Below are 25093 nucleotides of genomic sequence, written 5' to 3' on the forward strand. Positions count from 1 at the left end.
TCAGAGGACGGATCGATGATAATAAAGTACACACACACACACACACACACACACACACACACACACACACACACACACACACACACAATGCTGAGTGCTAATAAGTGTCTGAGAGAAGCCGTCTGCTCACACACTCCACAGAAAGACACTTTCACACCTTTATTCTCTTAAAACGTTCATTTTACTCATGTTTTTCTACATTAAGGATGAAGATAAAGACTAATAATTCACACTGTGGCTCATCAGTATATTTATATTTAATCAATATTGTAATGTTTTGTTGTAGATGTTGGACTTTGGTTATTTCAGTTTTTAGTAATTCAGTCAAATGTGATGATATTTCTGTGCTTAAATGATATATTGATAGAAAGATAACATGAAAGTAGTAGTAGTAAGAACTCCTTTTTCACTTATCAGGCTGATTATTAGCAGAATTTAATTGTTTTTTACACACAAAAATATCATTAATTAAAGATAATCACACTTTATATGAAATCCAAGATTTTACTTTTATAGCTTTATTCTTCAATTCAACACCTTTACTGTTATCAGTAATGTTGTCTCTCCCTGTTTTTTAAGGCTGTTTCTGTTTCTCATATTAAGTTATTATATAAAATAAGAACCTTTTTTTCACTTCAAAGTCAGATGGTTTTATAGTTTCCTATTCTCATAAATATCAGTTTAATAAAGAATAAAAAAAACAGGACATAAAGTGAATGGATTATCCTCCAGTATTTGTCGTCTATTGTCACTTTAATGAACTAAGAGAAACAGCTTTATTTTAATCACGGATCAAGATATAAAGATATAAAGATATATCACGCGTCGAGACGCGGGCTAAAAATATAGCGATGTTATCTATGAGACGTCTGACGCAGGGTTTTTATTCTAAATCTGTGTAAACAGGAAGTGTGACTCGTTAGAAACGCCGCGGAAATAAAAGCACGGGTTCCTCTTTTGTTAGACGGATGACGAGGTGAAGTCAGAAGAAGAAGATGATGATGATGATGATGATGATGATGATGATGATGATGATGATGATGATGATGATGATGATGATGTGAAACCCTGAAAGTCAACAATGCAGCAGGAGGCTTTCATGTGAGGAGGAACTGTTACCTCCACATCCTGTTCTGACCACAGTCTGACGTCTGCTCACGTCTGCTGCTTCAGGACTTTCCCTCCTCACACACACCGTCACCGTGTGTGTGTGTGTGTGTATTTTTACATTTGCGTATCTTTCACTCACACACACACGTATGCAAAGCATCAGACTTTGTTTACAGCTCTGCGATGACGACAAACAAACAAATGCAAACGACAACAACAACAGGCTGAGGCTGTTTTTCTCAGCTTAAAGAAACTATGAGGAACTAGGATTATAAATTAGCGATTAAATGTCTCTTTTTTTTTTTCTTGACAAATGTTTTTATTGTATTTTTAGTCCATTACAAATAAACAACACAAAACATAATACATATAGTATAGTTTATAGGCATGTACATACAAAGGTTGATACCAACTTGATCATATAAGTGTACCCTTATTGTGATGCGTAAAATTAAAAAAAATTAAAAATATATAATATAATAAAAAAAGGGGGGAAGAAAAAACAATAATAGTAATAATAATAATAAATATACACACAAATATATATAATAAGGAAATAATAATAATGAATAAATAAATAAATAATAATAAATAATATAGTAATATCAAAACAAAACGTGAACAATAGACTATAGAGATTAAATGTCTTTTCCTGCAGCTTTATTATATTATGCATTTAAAACATGAAATATGAACGATTCTCTCTTTTTATGTTAAAAAATAGAACAAATTGTGATAAAGACGGGGTCAGATGTTGAATCGATGTACATGCTCGACTTTTACCTGTCGCTCTGTTTTTTAGTCATTAAAAATACATAAAACTCTCATTTTTCTGCAGTGAAAGTCATTAAAGAGGGACTTAATGAATATATATTGCAGCTCCCTCTTTATTCCCCCGAAGGCTTCAGTCTACTTTTGTAATTACAGATTCAGCGTTCAACGAGACGCTGAGATGCGAACGCACCATGAACAGCCTCTGGTTATTGACTCCATGTTGTCAAGTGGTGTGTGTGTGTTTGTTTGTTGGTTCAGTGCAGCACAAACAAACCTAAAGCACAGATATACTCACACACGGAGTCAAACACACACATATATTTACATATATGGAGGAGCAGTGAGTGGTGTGAGAGGAGCTCAAACACACTTACATTCTCCCCTCCGACCTTAATTCAATAATTGTGGACGCTGAGACGTTGTGGGTCATTTTCAGGGGGATTCACGCTGCACTCGCCGCCACAGAGACGACGTTTGAAAGCACAAAGACGACAGGAAACACAAACTATTGTCTCCTGCTCTGTTTACTGTGCTGATGAAGCCACAGCTCTGTGAACATTTGCTCTTTTCTTTATCCACATTCACGCCTTTTTTTTTTCTCCAACACACACACACACACGCACACGCACACACTAACTGGTTGCAGAATTGATCTGTTTAGCGCAGCTCTGTGTTTCTCTTAAAGGTTTTTCCCCCCTGTGGAGTCGTCTAATTTTAGACTGGACTAATAAAATCTACATTAACTCAAGTCTGCGATGTCTCAAGAACATGTTCAGGTCTTTATCTTCACTGTTAGACTGACTTTAACAACAGGAAACTGAAGTGTTTTGATGCTGTGTGAACCACTCACTCTCCCACACCAAAGCCCACAGAGAAAACCAGTGATTTTAGCTCACAGGGACACAGGAGCTGCTGGTCCTCTGCAGTGGATCAACAACTCCTGTGTCTCTGTGATTTTAAAATCACTGATTTTCTCTATGGACTTTGGTTTGGGAGAGTGAGTGGTTTACAAACTTCAGTTTCCTGTTGTTAAAGTCTGTCTAACAGTGAAAATAAAGACGTTGAACGTGTTCTTAAGACATCGTAGACTTAATCTGACATAGATGGGATGATGATAAAAGCTTTTTCTTCCTGAGAACCTGAACTGTGCCTTTAGTTATTTTCAGCTCAGTACCAGAACGTCGTGTTTACAGCAAATGCGTGTGTGTAGCAGGTAAACAGAAATGCGTGAGTGTGTGTGTGTGTGTGTGTCAGTCGTTATATTCTCTTCTATTTAAAGTCATCACAACAACACGTTCTCTCTCTCTCTCTCTCTGTGTGGAAACTGAAGGTTAAAACCACAACTTTGCAGCGTTTTTCTGTGGAACATTCGTCATCGCTCTGCAATGAACGAGGGCCACTCAAGGTTTTCTGGCCACCGTGTGTGTGTGTGTGTGTGTGTGTGTGTGTGTGTGTGTCTGTCCTTGTGCCGCTCACCGTGCAAAAAAACCAGAAGAAAATCTCAATCTCTTCTCGGGGATATTTTTGGTGGGAGCGTCACATCGGGAACAGTGGGAACGATCAGATCGCTGGAGCTCAAAAGAGGGATTGATTACAGCCAGACGCTGCTGCACTCAGCGCCGCAGAGGAAGGCCCAGGAATGGGAGAGTGGATGTGGGCAGGAGAGCAAGGCAACATGGGAAAATAATCTGGATCCAGAGGCAGCAGAGCAACACATGTGTGTGTTTAGACCAGCACCAAACACGTGACCCTCGCACTGGGAAACCCCTCTGCTGTCGTACCGTTAAACCAGTCTCTGTGATTGTTTCAGCTTCTTAAACGTCAATGTTTTCTGCTTTCTTTGCTCCACAAGACAAAGAAATCATTTTAGTTTGTGCACAAACGAAGACACTTGAGAGCGTCTTCATTTCATACACGGGTCTGATCAATATTTGTCTGCGTGTCTTTATTCCAGTGCAGGTTTCAGCTCATAATAAGGTTTCACATGAGATACAGATGATCGAATATATGATGCTCTACTTGCACAACAATGAAGGGATCTTTTTTTACACAGTCAGGTTCCACCAGAGAACACTGACCTTTAATCAAGTGAAATCATCAAATTACTTCTTTATTATCAAGCAGTTCTTTTATAGAAATCTAAATAAGGACTCAAATATCAGCCATAAGACAACATCATTATATTCCATTGATCATAGAGAAAATAAGTGATTTTAGCTCACAGGGACACAGGAGCTGCTGGTCCTCTGCTGCCTCGTGTGGTCACTTTATGTCACTGAGTTAAGTCTAAATGAAGTATTTTAAAAGCCAAATTCACAAAAATAAGACATTGTAAGTTAGTGATGGAGGCAGCAGTGGATCAACAACTCCTGTGAACTCCTGTGTGCTGTGATGTTAAAATCACTGGTTTTCTCTATGGACTTTGGTGTGGGAGAGTGAGTGGTTTACAAACTTCAGTTTCCTGTTGTTAAAGTCTGTCTAACAGTGAAGATAAAGACGTGAACGTGTTCTTAAAGATGTTGTCGACTTAGACTGACATAGATGTTATTAGTTTACTGCTTTTTTTTACATGCCTAAAATCAGTTTGTAAACCACTCACTCTCCCACACCAAAGTCCATAGAGAAAACCAGTGATTTTAGCTCACAGGGACACAGGAGTTCACAGGAGTTGTTGATCCACTGCTGCCTCCATCACTAACTTACAATGAGTGATTTTTGTGAATTCCGCATTTGAAAATCTTAATTTATGTTTATTTCAGTGACACAAAGTGACCACACGAGGCAGCAGTAGACCAGCAGCTCCTGTGTTCCCGCGAGCTAAAATCACTGGTTTTCTCTATGGACTTTGGTGTGTGAGAGTGAGTGGTTTACAAACTTCCAATGGTTCAGGTTCCTCGAAATCATCTGTGATGTCATGTGACGGAGCAATGCACAGTGCATGTAGGGGGCGTGGCCTCAATAGCCCTGCAGTGAGTCGTGAGCGATGTCTCTTTGATATTCAAGCATCAAATATGATGATGTCGTACATTATTTACCAACTGTATTTAAGTTCACGACCTTACGTTTTTCACAAATGTCCACTTCATTCCCATGGAAAGCTTTAGGGAATTATGACGGCGACAACAAACCCTCCCGCACAGTCAAATAAGCTCCGCCTCCATCGCCGTCTGCAGCTGCTCACATGCTTCACTCCTCCTGCGTCCATCACTGGACGTAAACAAACACGTTCTCAAGCTTCCTCCTGCAAAGTGCATCTAAAATTAGTCTTTCTCTGGCAGTGGATGCCTCCTCTCTCCTCTCTCCTCCCTCCTCTCCTCCCTCCCTCTTCCCTCCTCTCTCCTCATCACTTATTTCACATCCCTTTACTTCTGCAGCGTCTTTGCTCAGGGAAAAGAAACTGTCAACGCTCTTTGTCGTCGTGACACCGAACAAATCGACGCTGGTTCTTCTGCAGATTTCGCAGATTTTACAGAGAAATGAAAATCAGGGACAGTGGAGGAGGAGAGAGAGAGAGAGAGAGAGAGAGAATAACATAAACCAGATGTTCTCAATGTAATTCCACAGCTGTCAAATATCACATGACGTCATGGACTTGGACAAAAACACTGAGAGAGAGAGAAGGAGAAAAATAAGCTCTTGTTATTGAGAGAGGAGGATATTTTTATGAGCTCGTCTGTCTTTATTATGTCATGTGTTACACATTAACCTCTTCATCATCTGTTCCATCAGCACTTCTCCTCTGTTTGGCCTCATGAGCGCTTGTGTTTAGTGGCTCGTCGTTGGCTGCAGCTTGGTTTGCAGCGTGGTTTCAAGACTCTTGTGTTGTGTGTGATGATGATGATGATCGTGAACGCTGCAGGACCAGCTCTGCACAGGGTTCACTTCAGTCCAGACCACTTCCTGTTTGTGGTGGAGCTCTGAGTCTTGATGCACGTCTGGTCTTGGTCTTGACGACAACGTTAGCAGCTGCAGCAGCAGTTTAGACGGTTTCTGCAGAACACGGGCCAGGAAACTGGTATTGACCACGTTGGTTTTTAGTGTCGTGTCGTGGCCTCTGTCTCTGCGGTGCTTCACACCTCACACACACACACACACACACACACTGTGGACATCAGTATCCACTCTGCAGGAGGTGATAACAGCAGTGTGTGTGTATATGTGTGTGTGTTTTATTTACTCCTGCAGCAAATAAACACAATCAACACTGAACACACAGCTGCTGCTGCTGATTAGCTTCACCACGCACTCTTTATTTATTCATCTATTCACCATAAACTCACATAAACTGAGTTATTTGGTTCAGAACATGTCAGAGGATTGTAAATATTCACATTTAAGAAGCTCAAATGCATCATGAATTCATAATGAACATTTAAACGGTATTTCAATCCAATCCAACTTTATTTCTAAAACAACAACAGCTGAAACAAAGTGCTGTTACGTCAGAGATAATTTGATAAATCAAACATACAAACGTGTGACATCACTGGCGTAAGAACAAACAATAAAACAATAAAAATACTGTAGAAAATATCAAAACGGCACAAATAAACGGGTCAGACAATAAAACTATAACAAAGATACTGGATGGAAAGCCAAAGAGTAACATTTCAGTGATATAATCAAGTCTGACAAGCACACAGTAACCACACAGTAACCACAGGCCTCAGCTGTCAATCATGTTGATATTCAACACACTGAAGAGGAAAAACGCTGAGTCATCGCTCCTCTAAAATGTCCTGTGCAGACACAGACAGGAGGACATTGATTGTGGCTCAAGTTAGAATGTTAAATATCTCTTTGACCCTGTGGAGGAGGCGGGGTCATCATGAGCTGGAGGAGGCGGGGTCACCATGAGCCGTGGGGCAGAATCTAGAGATTCACCCCCAAAATAAAGATTAAATTTCCATCGCTGTGAAGACGAGACCGTCCTGACCCTCATTGATTTCCTCTCTCCTCTTCCTCTTCACTCAGATCTTCTAAATGGAGCTCAGGAGAAGTGCGATCTGCCGCCGCTCGATGGTTTCCCTCACTGCGAGGACAAGGTCAAGGTGAGTCACGCGCTCGCATCATCGCGGCGTTCTGTTTGTTTGAAAGGAGCGAAAGTAAAGCAGACGAGTAACCTGAGAGAGGAGGAAGTGTTTGACTGACACCTGATCTTCAGGGAAGTACAGGACATCCTCAACATGTGTGGAGCTAATCATTCAATACAAGCTGACCTTTATATTTAGCCCTGCTACATGATTTACCTCCACTCACTCTCCCTGCACCAAAGTCCATAGAGTAAACCAGTGATTTTAACATCACAGCACACAGCAGTTCACAGGAGTTGTTGATCCACTGCTGCCTCCATCACTAACTTACAATGACTGATTTTAGTGAATTCGGCACATAAAAGATTTAATTTAGACTTAACTCAGTGGCACAAAGTGACCACACGAGGCAGCAGAGGACCAGCATCTCCTGTGTCTCTGTGAGCTAAAATCACTGGTTTTCTCTATGGGCTTTGGTGTGGGAGAGTGAAACGTTAAGTTTCCCGTCTGTTGGTTATAGAAAATATGTAATCTGTTATCAGATTAGCCGTCAGAATGTGTGTGTGTGTGTGTGTGTGTGTGTGTGGAGCTGATATGACACTATCACACACACCCATCTGCCCACACACACACACACACACACACACACACACACACACACACACACACACAGTCATTTCCAACTGACAAACTCATTTTTATCAGTTTATACATTTAAATTAGTTTTTTAAATGTTCCTCCACAAATGTCTTGCTCAGAGTCTAACTTCCTCCTCCTCTTTCTCCTCCTCCTCCTCCTCCTCTTCCTCTTCCTCCTCCTCCTCCTCCTCCTCCTCAGTGGATGAAGGAGATGTGGCGTTCAGACTCCTGCTATTCCAACTACGGCGTGGACGGCTCCGCCTGCTCCTTCTTCATCTACCTCAGTGAGGTGAGTCCAACACCATCATCATCATCATCATCACTAACACTCACAAATGATAGGTAATACGTGTGTATTAATACAGGTAACAGACAGTAGATATTGAGTATTTTACAGTGTATATCCACACTGGTGCGACGACCTGCTGGAGTTCCTGGAATTATAATACTTCTCAAAAAAAAAAAATTGGCACGATAATCAGAACTGGGGGACAAAAATGTTGATAAAATAAGTGCAATATGTGAAAGAGGCTCACTAGTGCCCCCCAGAGGTGAATCTAAGTAGCACCAAATGTCACCAAACTTGGTGGAAACATCGTCGCCGTCCACGACGAACAGAAAAGTCTCCTGAGACCCACGGCCTCAACGCAACAGCAGGTCGGCCATTTTGGATTTTAGCGGTGACTTGCACGTTTTTTCGTAAATGAACGAAACTCGGTCTGAGCGCGACAATCGTACCGACATAAAAAAAAAAAAATAGGATGTCGCAGACCCTTCGCCGCGAAACAGGAAGTGCCCTGTGACTTTGTGACGTACAGGAAGTGCCCTGTGACTTTGTCGTACATTGGCCGATCTGCTCTTTGCCGTCTGCTGCAAAATAAAGTCCTGTCTGTTCGCTCTGAATCACGAGCTCATGGAAGAGTGTTTTTGCCAGAAAAGTGAGACTTGAGCTGTGTAAAGGTCACTGGACTGTTATGAATATTGTAAATGATGCTGCTGCTGATGATGATGATGATGATGGTCAGGAGAAACCATCGTCATCATCATCATCATCATCAGCAGCTTCAGCCTGGTCTTTGTAAACAAACATGTATTTGTCAGGATTGAGCACATATATTCCTCTCCTCTGGGTCATGTGAGGCTGCAGTTGCCATGACGACGTGAATGTGTTTCCATGTGGGAATCGTTCGCCCTGAGAGACACAGACACGCTCGCCCTGTACCATGTATAATTCATACCTGTGGTGGACCACCATGTTAACCTCACAGAGGGTCAAACCACAGCACATCAACGTGTGTGTGTGTGTGTGTGTGTGTGTGTGTGTGTGTGTGTGTGTGTGTGTGTGTGTGTGTGTGTGTGTGTGTGTGTGTGTGTGTGTGTGTGTGTGTGTGTGTGTGTGTGTGTGTGTGTGTGTGTGTGTGTGTGTGTGTGTGTGTGTGTGTGTGTGTGTGTGTGTGTGTGTGTGTGTGTGTGTGTGTGTGTGTACATGTGTGTGAGACACACATGTACACACACACATATGTAGTGGTCTGTGGTCGGGGAAACAGAGGAATGAAGTGTGGAGACAGACAGAGAAGCAGAAGCTCACACTTCATTTCCATCACATTCAAACCTCTGGTGAAAAGAGGAAACAACAGAGCGGTTGATGCTGCGCTGGTATTTTTAGCTGCTGATAGAAGAAAAGAAAACCTGTCTTTTCTCTCTCTGTGTCTTTTATTTTCTAAAGGTCTTAAAATAGAAGCAGATATCACGTTAAAAATACTGTTACTAACACGTGGATTTGTGTTAAAAACGTTCTCCCAAACCTGGAATGGACGAGGTTTTCAGAGGAAAGTGATTGAGTTTGAATGATTTCTTTGTCACATTTAAGAGGCTGTTTTATTGTATTATTTATGTATATATTTCACTTCTCAACACTTTTCTTTTATTATGGTCCAAAAACTGATGAAATAATGAGATTGAAAGTCCTGTTCAGTTGTAACTGAGGCTTATTTGACATCAACAGTTTCAAACACTGGCTCATTTCCTTAAAACTACAACCATCCTTTATATGTAAATGTAAATGTAAGATAAACGCTGTCATTCCTTTGCCTGTGGTGTGAATGTTGTCGTGACTGAGAACAGTTTCTGTACGTAAGGTGTGTCTCTGTCTTCACCTCCTTTAGTTCTTACTATAATGTGTGTGTGTGTGCGTTTGTTTAACAGGTGGAGAACTGGTGTCCACGTCTTCCCTGGAGGACAAAGACGCTGGGAGAAGAAATGGACAGAAGGAGACAGGTGAGACGACCTTTAAACATCTGCAATATCACCTCTTTATCTCACTGTGAGACACAGGAAACCACTCACTCTCCCACACCAAAGTCACTCACTCTCCCACACCAAAGTCACTCACTCACTCACACCAAAGTCACTCACTCTCACACCAAAGTCACTCACTCTCCCACACCAAAGTCACTCACTCTCTCACACCAAAGTCACTCACTCTCCCAGACCAAAGTCACTCACTCTCTCACACCAAAGTCACTCACTCTCCCACACCAGTCACTCACTCTCCCACACCAAAGTCACTCACTCTCCCACACCAAAGTCACTCACTCTCTCGCACCAAAGTCACTCATTCGCCCGCACCAAAGTCACTCACTGTCCCACACCAAAGTCACTCACTCTCCCACACCAAAGTCCGTCACTCTCCCACACCAAAGTCACTCACTCTCCCACACCAAAGTCCATAGAGTAAACCAGTGATTTTAACATCACAGCACACAGGAGTTCACAGGAGTTGTTGATCCACTGCTGCCTCCATCACTAACTTCAAACGTCTTATTTTGTCAAATTCGGCTTTAAAAATATTTAGTTTAGACTTAAAATCAGTGACACAAAGTGACCACACGAGGCAGCAAAGGACCAGCAGCTCCTGTGTCCCTGTGAGCTAAAATCACTGATCTTCTCTATGGACTTTGGTGTGGGAGAGTGACTTATCCCCCCCCCCCCCCAGAGGCTGGGAACAGAGTGACTTTATTTTACATTACGATTAAAGGTTTTGATGAATTACAGATCAATCAGTCGACAAATAAACGTCACTTACTCCAGCTTTAACTAGGAAACGAGCTCAAATCTAACTGGTACTGGAATGTTGAAGTGTCAGATTACATTTCAAGTCTGCCAGCTGTGCTCTGAGTGGAATGAATATATTCATTTTAAAGAGGTGTGTGTGCGCGTGTGTGTGTGACACAGACTTTTCCATTAGCATAAATTTTTTAAAAGTTATTTCCTCTCGACACGAAGCCACGACAGTGACACGATGAGACCTATTTTAATGGAATATTTAATTTCACCGAGCCTTCAAAATAAATCCTGTCACGAAACACGAGAACCTCACATGAAAAAGTCAACAGTTGGAGCTTTTTATTTATTTAGGAAGAGCCAAGTCAAGTCGCCTGTTTGTCGTTTGATGATTACGTTCACACACACACACACACACACACACACAGTGAGGTGTGGTGACCTCACAGCTAACATCTCAGTGTTGTTGTAGCTACACACGTTAGTTTAGGTAGAAACGTGTAAATAAACATCTATAATGAGTTTGTATTTGAGAGAATGTCCTGTTGTTAAATCACTTATAGAAAGCAGCTTTTCACCTGCACAGTAGTTATAATACTGACTCCGCCCCCTTCTCTATCTTTGATTAAAAGCAGTTTCTGTGATTTTTCTGGTTTCTTTGCTCCATAAAACAAACAAATCATGAGTGAGTTTTCTGACATTTTCTGGACCAAGTAACAGCTGGATTAGAGGAGAAAATAATCTGCAGATGAATGGATTATGAGAATAACTGTTAGACCTAAGGGTAAATGTGAATGTTTGGATGTTTAGCTTTGAAAGTGAGACTAAACGTCGACATTAAAGACAAAAAAGCTGCAGTTTTTGTGCTTTTTTTTCCGATGAAAACAAAGAGAAAAATCTTAATTTAAAGTCCAGGCTGACGTCATGTGAGGACCAGGCTTAATCTGGATGAATGTGTGAAAGTGAGTGTAATCCCACTCTCTGGTTTTTAAGAGAACTCACTGTGAGGAAGTGAGGAACGCTAATGCACTCTCTATGATGTCACTTCCTGTTTGTCGTCTCCTCTCCTTTCCTTTCCTCGTTTACTCTCCTCTCTCCTCTCCAGGATAAAAACCCTCTGGCTGTTTGAAAACAGCAGAAGTAAAAAATTAAAATGATTAAAGATGAAGTCGTGTTGTGAGATTATAAATATATTTATGTGTGTGTGCGCGCGCGCAGGCCGAGGTCCGCACCAGCTTCGACGAGCTTCACCGCGTGATGTCACAGAGGGAGGAGTTTCGTTGGATGATGCTGAGGATCAAGCGCATGGCCGAGCCGTGGGTCAGCGCCATCCGATCACTGGCCGAGAAACAGAACCTGGTCAAACGTCAGAGGAAGAAGGTACGATAACATCTAAACCACTCACTCTCCCACACCAACGCCCATAGAGAAAAGCAGTGATTTTTAGCTCACAGGGACACTGGAGCTGCTGGTCCTCTGCTGCCTCGTGTGGTCACTTTGTGTCACTGAGGTTAATCTGAAGGAAGGATTTCAAAAGCCGAATTGACAAAACGACTCATTGTAAGTTATTGATGGAGGCAGCAGTGGATCGACAACTCCTGTGTGCTGTGATGTTAAAATCACTGATTTTCTCTATGGACTTTGGTGTGGGAGAGTGAGTGACTTTGGTGTGGGACAAAAACTGATTTTAGCCACTTACGATCAATGATTTGTCAAATGAAATCAGTTCGTGTCTATGATATCTTCATGTTCACGTCTTTATCTTCACTGTTTGACAGACTTTTCCAACAGGAAACTGAACTTTATAAACCACTCACTCTCCCACACCAAAGTCCATAGAGACTTATCAAACCAGTGATTTTAACATCACAGCACACAGGAGTTCACAGGAGTTGTTGATCCACTGCTGCCTCCATCACGAAGTTCAAATGTCTCATTTTGTCAATTCGGCTTTTGAAATCCTTCTCCTGGATTTAACTCAGTGACACAAAGTGACCACACGAGGCAGCAGTAGACCAAAAATCACTGATTTTCTCGGTGGACTTTGGTGTGGGAGATTAAAAATCTGACTTCTTATGTTTTTTTTTAGGAGTTTACTTTTTGCAGCTTCTTCTTCTGTCACAAACAAAGTTGACTTGATGTCACTTCTATATGTATACACACAGACACACACAGGGACCTGTTCTGAATAATGTACTCCACACTTCCCAGTGGTGGTTTAAATAATTCACCTCACATTCCTGTGAAACCACGGTGCTGATGCAGAGCGGTCATTAATCGATCCTCAGCGGATCAGGCAGCCAGCTTCTCGTAATGTCTCCAGATATTCCCAAAGCTGCCTCTTAATCTCTTTGAGAATATTAATCCTCACATATTAATCCCTCTCTTGTGTGCTCTGGCTGTCAACAGTGAAAACTGCACTGGTCACTTTAAACAAAGCCTGCTGTGTTACGTGCTGCTGCTGCTGTTTCTGCTGCTGCTGCTGCTGCTGCTGCAGGAACACTGTGTTCCTCTCGTCCTGCTCGTTTGCGTTTGTGTGTTTTTGTGTAGAATTCATGGCGGGTGTTTCATTTCCCTCTGCAGATCCTGGTGCACTTGGGTCTGCTGACCAAGGAGTCGGGTTTTAAAATAGCTGAGAACGCCTTCAGCGGCGGTCCGCTGGGCGAGCTGGTCCAGTGGAGTGACCTCATCACCGCGCTCTACCTGCTGGGCCACGACGTCCGCATCTCAGCCTCCATCGCCGAGCTCAAAGAGTCAGTGACACACACACACACACATTCTTGTACTTTCGGCATACTGAGGACCAGCATTTCCACTTTATAAATCATCACAATTACAAATATCGACTTCATGAATGACATCTACAAAGAACTACTGGGTTTTTTTTGGGTTTTTTTTTAATTGTTGGTCCAAAATTTGACAAAAACGTCATACTACACTATATCGTCCAAAATTTGAAAAAATCTTTGACAAAAAATTTTTGGTCCAAAATTTTACAAAAACGTCATACTGTACTATGTTGTCCAAAATTTGAAAAAAAACATTTTAGCCAAAACTTTTGGTCCAAAATTTGACAAAAACGTCATACTATACATATCGTCCAAAATTTGAAAAAAAAAATTGACCCAAAATTTTTGGACCAAATTTGACAAAAACGTCATACTACACTATATCGTCCAAAATTTGAAAAAATCTTTGACAAAAAATTTTTGGTCCAAAATTTGACAAAAACGTCATACTGTACTATGTTGTCCAAAATTTGAAAAAAAACATTTTAGCCAAAACTTTTGGTCCAAAATTTGACAAAAACGTCATACTATACATATCGTCCAAAATTTGAAAAAAAAAATTGACCCAAAATTTTTGGACCAAATTTGACAAAAACGTCATACTACACTATATCGTCCAAAATTTGAAAAAATCTTTGACAAAAAATTTTTGGTCCAAAATTTGACAAAAACGTCATACTGTACTATGTTGTCCAAAATTTGAAAAAAAAAATTTACCCAAAACATTTGGTCCAAAATTTTACAAAAACGTCATACTACACTATATCGTCCAAAATTTGAAAAAAAAAAATTTACCCAAAACTTTAGGTCCAAAATTTTACAAAAACGTCATACTATACTATGTCGTCCAAAATGTGAAAAAATCTTTGACAAAAAATTTTTGGTCCAAAATTTGACAAAAACGTCATACTGTACTATGTTGTCCAAAATTAAAAAAAAAAAATTTACCCAAAACTTTTGGTCCAAAATTTGACAAAAACGTCATACTACACTATGTCGTCCAAAATTTGAAAAAATCTTTGACAAAAAATTTTTGGTACAAAATTTGACAAAAACGTCATACTGTACTATGTTGTCCAAAATTTGAAAAAAAAAATTTTAGCCAAAACTTTTGGTCCAAAATTTGACAAAAACGTCATACTATACATATCGTCCAAAATTTTAAAAAAAATTTGACCCAAAATTTTTGGACCAAATTTGACAAAAACGTCATACTACACTATATCGTCCAAAATTTGAAAAAATCTTTGACAAAAAATTTTTGGTCCAAAATTTGACAAAAACGTCATACTGTACTATGTTGTCCAAAATTTGAAAAAAAAAAATTTACCCAAAACTTTTGGTCCAAAATTTTACAAAAACGTCATAGTATACTGTATCGTCCAAAATTTGAAAAAAAAAATTTACCCAAAACTTAAGGTCCAAAATTTTACAAAAACGTCATACTATACTATGTCGTCCAAAATGTGAAAAAATCTTTGACAAAAAATTTTTGGTCCAAAATTTGACAAAAACGTCATACTGTACTATGTTGTCCAAAATTAAAAAAAAAAATTTACCCAAAACTTTTGGTCCAAAATTTGACAAAAACGTCATACTACACTATGTCGTCCAAAATTTGAAAAAATCTTTGACAAAAAATTTTTGGTCCAAAATTTGACAAAAACGTCATACTGTACTATGTTGTCCAAAATTTGAAAAAAAATTTTTTAGCCAAAACTTTTGGTCCAAAATTTGACAAAATCATTATACTGTACTATGTTGTCCAAAATTTGAAAAAAATAAATTTACCCAAAACTTTAGGTCCAAAATTTGACAAAATCGTCATACTGTACTATTTTGTCAAAAATTTGAAAAAAAAATTTCTACCCAAAACATTTGGTCCAAAATTTGACAAAAACGTCATACTATACTATATCGTCCAAAATTTGAAAAAAAAATTTTTTACCCAAAACTTAAGATCCAAAATTTTACAAAAACGTCATACTGTACTATGTCGTCCGAAATGTGAAAAAAATCTTTGACAAAAAAATTTTGGTCCAAAATTTGACAAAAACGTCATACTATACTATGTTGTCCAAAATTAAAAAAAAAAATGTACCCAAAACTTTTGGTCCAAAATTTTACAAAAACATCATACTATACTATGTCGTCCAAAAGTTGAAATTTCTTTTTGAAAAATTGAGTATAGCATGTTATAGCGACCTAAGGAAGTGATTTGAAGTGAGGACCGGCCAAAATGTCCTCATTCCCTAAAAATGACCCCACTTTGTTGGTTAAAAACCCTCACTGGTCCTCAGTATCCCACAAGTACAAGAACACACACACACACACTGAGCCCCCTAATACACTTTAAATTAAGATTGTTTTTCATATATTTTATTATCAGTCGGAAAATATTCATCATTGTTTCAAAAAACCTGGATAATATGATGTTCTCGAGACTTCTTTGTTATATGGATCAAAGTAACTGGACAATACTCACTTTTAAGAAGCTGAAAAATCACAGAAACTTGTTTTAATTACTGAAAAGAAAAACTCAAATTATTAGTTGTTTGCTCCAGAAAATGTTGAAAAATTATCATCGTTTCAAAAAAAAAACCTGGAAAATGTTCTCAAAGGAAAATGATTGAATTTTAATGCTTTATTTGTTTTATTGAGCAAAGAAACCAGATAATATTCACATTTAAGAAGCTGAAAAATCTATTTTTAGTTATAGTTGCAGCCCTGGTGTGATTTAAATGTTGTAAAATGAACTGTGTGAAGGTTTATTTGTTGTATTTTTTAGTCATGACATGGTGAAAAGTCTGTTTCTATGCAGACGATACATAAGGACGTTTTAGTTTTATTTGTGCAGCACACTTTAAAGCACTAGTACTGTATGTTGTTGAGGTAGAAAATGAACATTTTCAATCCTTATGATATAATCAATGTTTTGTGAGTGTATTTTTTAATCATAATCTACAATAATTTCATAGATTCACATTTGGTCTGAGAAGCTCATGAAAGTAGTTTCAGAGTTTTAATTTCCTCTCTCTCTCTCTCTCTCTCTCTCGTCCAGGATCATGCGTAAAGTGATGGGGAACAAGTCCAGTTGTCCCACGCAGGGCGATAAAGTGGTGGAGCTCATCTACATCGACATCGTGGGACTGACCCAGTTCAAGAAGACGCTGGGACCGTCCTGGGTCCATTACCAGTGAGTCTGAGAGAACACATCACTGTCACCACTCACATCTCAATATACTGAAGAGACTCTTTCTGGACCCACAATAAATCAGCTGTGACCTGCCTGTAGGCCCCCGACCCAGTCTTTGAGAACTACTGTTCTATTTCTTTAGAGATTTAATGTCATTTATTATATTTACATGTCTTTATTTGTATATAACATTTAAATATAGGTGGTTTTAAGGATAATTAACAAGTTTTAAGCTTCTTAATGAAGCGTAATTCATCTTTTACTGTAAATGTAAATATTTTTTCTGGTTTCTTTAAAGAAATCCTTAAAACTGAATCATTTTTGGGCAGCGTTAGGAAACATTTTCTGACCAAAAATAAATGAATTGATGGATTATGACCCAGAATAATGCTGGTTTGACACGTGTGAAGTGTTTTAGTGATTTAGGAACCACCGATGGAGCTGATGCTGAGTCATTTCTCTGGATTTTGTCTAGTTTCACTTCTGCATTCGTGTTCTTAGAAGTGTTTTTAGAAGTGTTTTTCCTCCTCGCACCGCGAGGAAATTGCGCCAGAGAGTCTGCAGAGAATGTAGCAACAGAAACGGTAGAAAATGGAATAAAGCGGAAGATAATCTGCGATGAAACGCGTTCTATTTCCTTCTGTGTGATGATGAAGTTCAGAAACATGAGAAAGAAAATTCTGAAAGCTGAATCACTTTCCTCACAACAACAACAACGACAACAACAACAACAGTAACAACAGGACGGATGCTGATGAAGGTGTTAACGATCAGAGCAGCCGTGAGTTCCTCAGACTCATTGTTCTCTCTGGTCACAGGAAACTGAAATACACGGAGGCCAAAACTAATCCTGTCAGTTTATACTTTTATCTATCATTTAAGTCTGTTTCTATGCAGATGATAACTCAGGTTTCTCTGTCTTTTGAGACTTTGTCTTCCTGTCACGTCACAGGTCAGGGGATAATTATTTTGGGTCATAATTATACGCATTTATTCATTTTTGGTCCCTAGAATATCAGAAAATGTTGAAAAATGTTCCCAAACACTGGCTCAGGACCCACAGATGTGCCATAAGAGAATTATTTTGGGTCATAATCAATGAATCAATTAGTTTTTGGTTCTTAGAATGTCAGATTCTACAGAATATTGTTAAAGTCCACTTCTATGCAGATGATCATGTTCTCTGTCATTTAAAAAAATAATCATTTTGTCACCGGGGGAATGTTTGTGTCCCCGAATAGATTTTGAAGAATTCCCCCAAACTTTTAGAGAACAGTTATGTGTAAGTGTTTAAAATGACGTGTAAAAATGACGTTTTAATAGATTTAGCAAACCTCCCTTGGAAAATGATGGAGTTTACCGTTTTAAAAATAGTATCAGGTGTCACAGATATGGCCTTTTTTGGCAGATTTGACAAAACCATAACATTTCTAAGGAAGTGAAAACAAAATCTGCTGTTTTTAATGCGTTTATTGTCCTCAGACTCTTATTCTGAACATGTGAACATAATCTCCCACTCATGACGACGCCCACTTGTGTCACTGCAGCCATCTGTTCACCACACAGGAGAAGACCTGTGGGATGGTTGTTGTTGTTGTTGTTGTTGTTTCCTCATGGTGAACATGTTTCCCAGAGTTCTGCTCTCTCAGAGACTCTGAACCAGCTGCAGAGACACAGAGGGGGATTTTTCCGATGATGAGCTCCACATCTGCGTCTGTTTCCACCTGTTTTTTGTGTCAAAGTCGCTCTGGGATTCATGAGAAACTAAAATGGAGACGGACAAAAACAAATGTGTTTTCATTTGCACGTCCCTCATCAAACCAGGGCCGAGCCGTAATATGAGAGCACATGTGATGACTTTTCCCGATTTTTATACTAAATATTGATGAAACAAAAACAAAACGTGACTAATCTGTTTTTGTTCATCAAGGTAATCCAAAATAATCTGATTAGACCAATTGAAGTAATCCTTTCAGGGGCAGGATGTTGATGATGCACACGATGAGGTTTGTTTGTGGTTTATTAAAGTCTTCCTGTGATGTCACAGGTGCATGCTGAGAGTGCTGGACTCTTTTGGGACGGAGCCGGAGTTCAATCACGCTCACTACGCCCAGTCCAAAGGCCACAAGACGCCCTGGGGGAAGTGGAACCTCAACCCACAGCAGTTCAACACCATGTTCCGTAAGTCACAGCGCATTCACCACACATGCTAACACACGTGCTATCACACATGCTATCACACATGCTATACGCGCCATCACACACACTATCACACAGGCTAGCACATGCTATCACACACACTATCACATTCTATCACACGCTATCACACATGCCATCACATGCTATCACACACACTATCACACGCTATCACATGCTATCACACACGCTATCACATGCTATCACACACGCTATCACATGCTATCACACACTATTACACATGCTATCATGTGCTATCACACTATCTGACATGCTATCACACACTATCACACGCTATCATGCGCTATCCACGTGCACACATCCTATCACACACGTTATCACACACGTTTTCACACATGCCATCACATGCTATCACACATGCTATCACACATGCTATCACACGTAATCACACATGCTATCACACACGTTATCACACACACGTTATCACACACACTATCACACATGCTATCACACGTTATCACACACACTATCACACATGCTATCACACGTAATCACACATGCTATCACACATGCTATCACACACGTTATCACACACACTATCACATGCTATCACACGTAATCACACATGCTATCACACACGTTATCACACACACGTTATCACACACACTATCACACATGCTATCACACGTTATCACACACACTATCACACATGCTATCACACGTAATCACACATGCTATCACACATGCTATCACACATGCTATCACACACGTTATCACACACACTATCACACATGCTATCACACGTAATCACACATGCTATCACACATGCTATCACACGTTATCACACACACTATCACACATGCTATCACACATGCTATCACACACGTTATCACACACACTATCACATGCTATCACACATGCTATCGCACACCATGACAGACGTTTCTCTGGTTCTTCAGCTTCGTAAATGTGAATATGTTTCTTCTTTCTTTGCTCCATAGAAGGAAGAAATTGTTAAAATGGACTATTTTTAGTTTATTTTTGAAGGTTTGGCAACATGTTCACATTTTCTGCTCAGAGAACTTTGTGCTTCAAACAGCTCTCACAAATGTAAGGAAATTGTCGTTTTTTAATATAATAGCATCAGGTCGACATTATTGCTCTTTCAGGACAGAGTGTAGAGTTCTCTTCATTAAATGGTCAAAGCTCTATGCTGTGAATCACATCCAGGCAGATTTCCTCCTGTAAATGTGGTGTGAGCAGCTCACAGAGCTCTGGACTGTGAGCTCTTTGAGCTCTGGGGTCCGTTTCACAAAGCAGGTTTAGTGAAAACTCTGAGTCTGTTAACCCTGAAATGAGGGAAACTCTGAGTTTTCCGTTTCACAAAGGGAGGTAAGTCAAACCAGAGAAAGACGAGTAACTCTAGCCTGTTTCACAGAGAGAGGTAACTTAAGCTCTCGGTCAGTTACTTCTAAGAACATGCTCAAACTCATGCATTAATATTTTCCAACTCCACTGGGGTGAAGAACGTCGCCCTCCGCTTCCCCGTTGTCATGGTGACTCATCGAAACGGGGCTCCATTCATGCTGTCTTTTTATACTTGTGGTGCACACGCTTAACTCTGCTCTGGACTGGACTGTGAGCTCTGTGAGCTCTGTGAGCTCTGTGCTGTGGGTCTGATGGCCACAGATCCAGCCTCCTCTCCAGAGTATTGAGAGAGTGAAACGTTAGCCTGACAGTCGCTGTGTGTGTGTGTGTGTGTGTGTGTGTGAGGTGAGGCTGCAGCCACCGCTGCACCTGAATGGGAGGCTTTGTGTGGTGAATACAGGACGTCTTTATCACCACAAACACTGCTGCCTTTGCTCTGAAGCCGCTGAAGAGTCTCTGGGTCAGATGCTATCACCAGGACAGACAAGTGCACGGCGGCTCGTGGTGTGAAAACCTCGCTGTTCGCCCAGAGACACGCGATGACTGAACCTTCTACAGCAAAGAGTTAGTTTGAAACAGTCGTCATGTTTGTGCCCAGGTTTCTACAGGATGATAGATGATGATAGATTTGTGTTTACATGAGGAAGAGAACCAACATCAGCAGTTCCATTCTTTGGCACCTTTCTCTACCAGAGTACAGAAGGTACGGTGTGGTCAGCCGCTGTGTTCCTGTCATGGTACAGTCCAGTTTGTCCTGGGAACAGACAACAAAGGAGGACATCCAGCAGCTCAGCAGCTCTGCTCGGTGGATTCTTCAGAATTCTGATCAATAGTTGATCAATAGTGTAGTAATAATAAGTGTGTGTTTATTTAGCGTCATCTTGTGTAGAGTTGTTGTTATAGCAGGTCTTTGATGGTGAACCTGCTGTTTTGACTTTATTACTGAATGTAGAGCCGGGCTGTTGTTTACTCCACACTTGGATTGGTCCATTTGACCTGATGAGACGGTCCTCCATACATCAGTGTGTGTGTGTGTGTGTGTGTGTGTGTGTGTGTGTGTGGGGCCTCTCAGCCAAATTGAGCTCATTAATCTACTTCATAGTCACTAATTGTTTTGTGTTGTTTACTCTGATCTCAAGTCATTTTTAATCAGAAATGATTGGAAATATCACGCTCTTAACGTCTGCTCTGCTTTCCTGTTTGTCTGTACGACACTTTACCGTCTTTGAAACGCTTTTATCACGACTTACTCACCTTTGTTTTACAAATATTCACTATGCACTTTAGCTGAATTCTGGCCGTTTCAGAATGAATTTTTTCATCTTTTATTCAGAATGTTGACCTTTTTTTGATTTTTTTACTCAGATTTCAGTCTTTCTCTGTTTGTAAAGTTTTTTGTGTGGACTATGTGATGAAAGTTTTTCTGCTTGACTGCGTCCCTGTTGAGAAACATGAAAACACAGAAGATAAGAGCGTATCGCGGTCGAATTGTCGGCTCGTTGTGAAACAGCGTCTCCGTCTTCACTCCAGGAAAACGTGTAAAAACAAAAGCGCAGAGAGACAAAGACTCAGCGAATACTTTCCTTTGTTTTGTTGAGGGAAGTAAACTTGACACATTCCTGAAAACTCCCCGTGAATAAACACACACACACACACACACACACACACACGCCTCATTCATTCAGGTGCTTCTAAATCCTGTAAAATCTCTTAATTATAATGATTTCCGTGTGTTTCACACTTTGAAAAGTGCTTAAAATAGTGACTGAGGGTCAAATACACCAGAGTTTAAATTACAGAGCATGATTTTGGCTGTTTACAGTTTAAAATAAATATTATATATATATATATAATATATATATATAATATAATAATAATAATCATCTTTAGTATATATGTGTATGTGTGTTCACATAGATGAAGGGCTGCAGGGTTTAATAATGGATGAATACATTATTTTGACAATCTGTATACAATTTTCATATATATATATTCAATATATATATATATATATACATATATACATATATACATATATATATATATACATATATATATATATATATATATATATATATATATATATATATATATATATACATATATATATGTATATATGTATATATATATATATATATATATATATATATATATATGAGAATTGAATCCTAAAACCTGATGAATTTAACACGTGTTCAGTGAATAATGAGCAGATGAACAGTGTCTGTAGCTCAGCTGTAGCACAGACAGAAAGAATGTCTGGAATATTTTCACACACAAACCATTGTGAGAAACACACACACCTGCGTCGTCCACCAGGACGTGCACTTCGACCTCCTCGGTCTTTTATTTTGAAATATTTTTGAATACTCATCTCTTATTCTCGCCTCTTTTTCCCTCGTCCTCGCATCAGTTTTAACAAAGCAGACGGCAGTGAGAGGAAAGAGCTGCCAGCTCTGCGCCAAACACTTGACCTGCTCGACGACGGCCTGGTTACCGTGGCAACAGGCCGTCGTCGAGGAACAGAGAGGGAAGAAGGAAAAAGACGCGTCTCTGTGGAATTATGATCTGAAGTTAGGATTACAGGAGATTCAGGCTCCTGGTTTAATCCTCTCATCTGTGTTCATGCAGTCATTTTAACATGAACCTGTGTGTGTGTCTGTGTGTGTGTGTGTGTGTGTGTGTGTGTGTGTGTTGCAGCTCACACTCCAGACAACAGCTTCCTGGGCTTTGTGGTGGAGCAGCACCTGAACGCCAGCGACATCCAACACATCGACGACATCAAGAGACAGAACCAGTCGCTCGTCTACGGCAAAGTCGACAACTTCTGGAAGGTACGGCCGATTTATTTACAATCACGTGAAGAGTTTCAGCTGCGTTTGCTTTTATTTTACTTTTACTTTGGTGGAAAAAAAGTTAAAGATACATGAATTCTGCAGTTAAAAGACAATATTCAAGACAAAGCATCACTGATGTTTCAGAGGGAAAGTAATGTTTAATCATAGTTAAAGGGTTACTTCACTGATTTGAATGTGTCTTTGTATTGCTAGAATAGCAGTAGTGTTTTTTAGAAAATGTGCTTCCCTCCCTCAGTTTTTCACTGAGTTGTAAAAAAATCTGTTTTCCATTTTCCAAATGTGCCCTACTGTGATGCAGAACGCATCATTTGACTCACAGTAGGGCACATTTGGATAAGGGAAAACAGATTTTTTTCGTTTTTGTATTTTTAGTTTGATATTGGATGTGAACTGATTGTATTTCTATGTTAAAGTGTTCTATTAAATATGCAAAAACATATATATTTCAGTATGCTGTAAAGTGGTTTAAGAAATTTAAATCGGAATCGGCTAAAATCGGTATCAGCAGGTCAAACTTCTTGAAAAATCGGAATTGGCCCCAAAAATGGCAATCGGTGCATCCCTATTTATAACATGAGTGTAGGAATTATAAAGTACGTGAAACGTTTCCACGACAAGCACCAGATGTTAGAGTCTGCTGAAGCTGCTCCTGCTGCTGCTGCTGCTGCTGCTGCTGCTGAAGCTGAAGCTGCTGCTGCTGCTGCTGAAGCTGAAGCTGCTGCTGCTGCTGCTGAAGCTGAAGCTGCTGCTGCTGCTGCTGCTGCTGCTGCTGCTGCTGAAGCTGCTGCTGCTGCTGCTGCTGCTCTGTCTCTGACTGTGAGTCATGTCTCTTGTAACATCACAGTGGTGTTCAGTGCAGAGGGAGAGTCCATCAGTTCACAGTGAGCAGCATTAGCAGCTAATCAGACTCCCAGGCGTGTTCATTACCTCCCGCTTTTAATTAAAGGGCCATTTTGGGGCCGAGTGATAACGAGCTGACTGGTGTTCTGCTCCTCCCTCCTCCCTCCTCTCTCCTCCCTCCCTCCCTCCTCTCTCCTCTCTCCTCCCTCCTCCCTCCTCCCTCCTCCCTCCTCCCTCCTCCCTCTCTCTCGTCTTCACATCCACTTTTCACAGTGGTGATATTTATGTGGAGGAGTGAATCTGAACATGTGTTGAGGATGTTGCTCTCACTCCTGGAGGAGAACGTGTTGCAGCGACTCGCCTCCAAACTCCAGGAGGTGGTTGTTGTTGTTGTTGTTGTGTGTAATGGGGCGTGGCAGGATGCTAAATAAATAACTCCTGGATAGTGTTTCACAGCTGAGCATCACTCAGTGTGTGTGTGTGTGTGTGTGTGTGTGTGTACATGTACATGTGTAATACATGTATGTGTTCTCTGTCTGAAGTCATGTGCAGACCTGACAGGTGGATTTAAGAGTTGTTTTGATTCTCCTAAGACTCACTTTCATCAAATCTACATCAGATTAAGTCTACAATGTCTCACGTCTTTATTTCACTGTCAGACAGACTTTAACAACAGGAAACTTAAGTTTATAAACCACTCACTCTCCCACACCAAAGTCCATAGAGAAAACCAGTGATTTTAGCTCACAGGGACACAGGAGCTGCTAGTCTACTACTATTGTAAGTTAGTGATGGAGGCAGCAGTGGATCAACAACTCCTGTGAACTCCTGTGTGCTGTGATGTTAAAATCACTGGTTTACTCTATGGACTTTGGTGTGGGAGAGCGAGTGACTTTGGTGTGGGAGAGTGAGTGGTTTACAAACGTCAGTTTCCTGTTGTTAAAGTCTGTCTCACAGTGAAGATAAAGACGTGAACATGTTCTTAAAGACGTCATAGAATTAAACTGAGGCTTAAATCAGTTTTTCTGAGTGTGTATGAAGTCAGACGAGACTCTTGGTGTCTTCACGCGTCTCTAAATGAAAGTGTGTGTGATATTGTTGGTGTGTGTGTGTGTGTGTGTGTGTGTGTGTGTGTGTGATATTGATGTGTGTGTTGTGATGAACTGGAGTAAATCCAGGTTCTCCAGCCTTTGAAGCTCAGTAAACA

At 40.2% G+C, this 25093-nt stretch overlaps 1 protein-coding gene across 1 annotated transcript in view; it reads left to right on the forward strand.

Moving 5' to 3' along the window:
* The window catches only part of mgat5 (alpha-1,6-mannosylglycoprotein 6-beta-N-acetylglucosaminyltransferase), a 53939-nt gene that overhangs the window by 21688 nt on the left and 7158 nt on the right, over positions 1-25093 (forward strand). The window contains exons 4-11 of the mRNA XM_083908521.1: positions 6859-6935; positions 7755-7844; positions 9761-9832; positions 11837-11998; positions 13202-13371; positions 16469-16603; positions 18651-18784; positions 22889-23022. Coding sequence (XP_083764647.1) covers positions 6859-6935; positions 7755-7844; positions 9761-9832; positions 11837-11998; positions 13202-13371; positions 16469-16603; positions 18651-18784; positions 22889-23022 — 974 coding nt within the window. The remainder of the gene's footprint in view (positions 1-6858; positions 6936-7754; positions 7845-9760; positions 9833-11836; positions 11999-13201; positions 13372-16468; positions 16604-18650; positions 18785-22888; positions 23023-25093) is intronic.

The sequence above is a fragment of the Microchirus variegatus genome (genome assembly GCF_963457635.1).
Source record: "Microchirus variegatus genome assembly, chromosome: 22".
NCBI lineage: Eukaryota > Metazoa > Chordata > Actinopteri > Pleuronectiformes > Soleidae > Microchirus > Microchirus variegatus.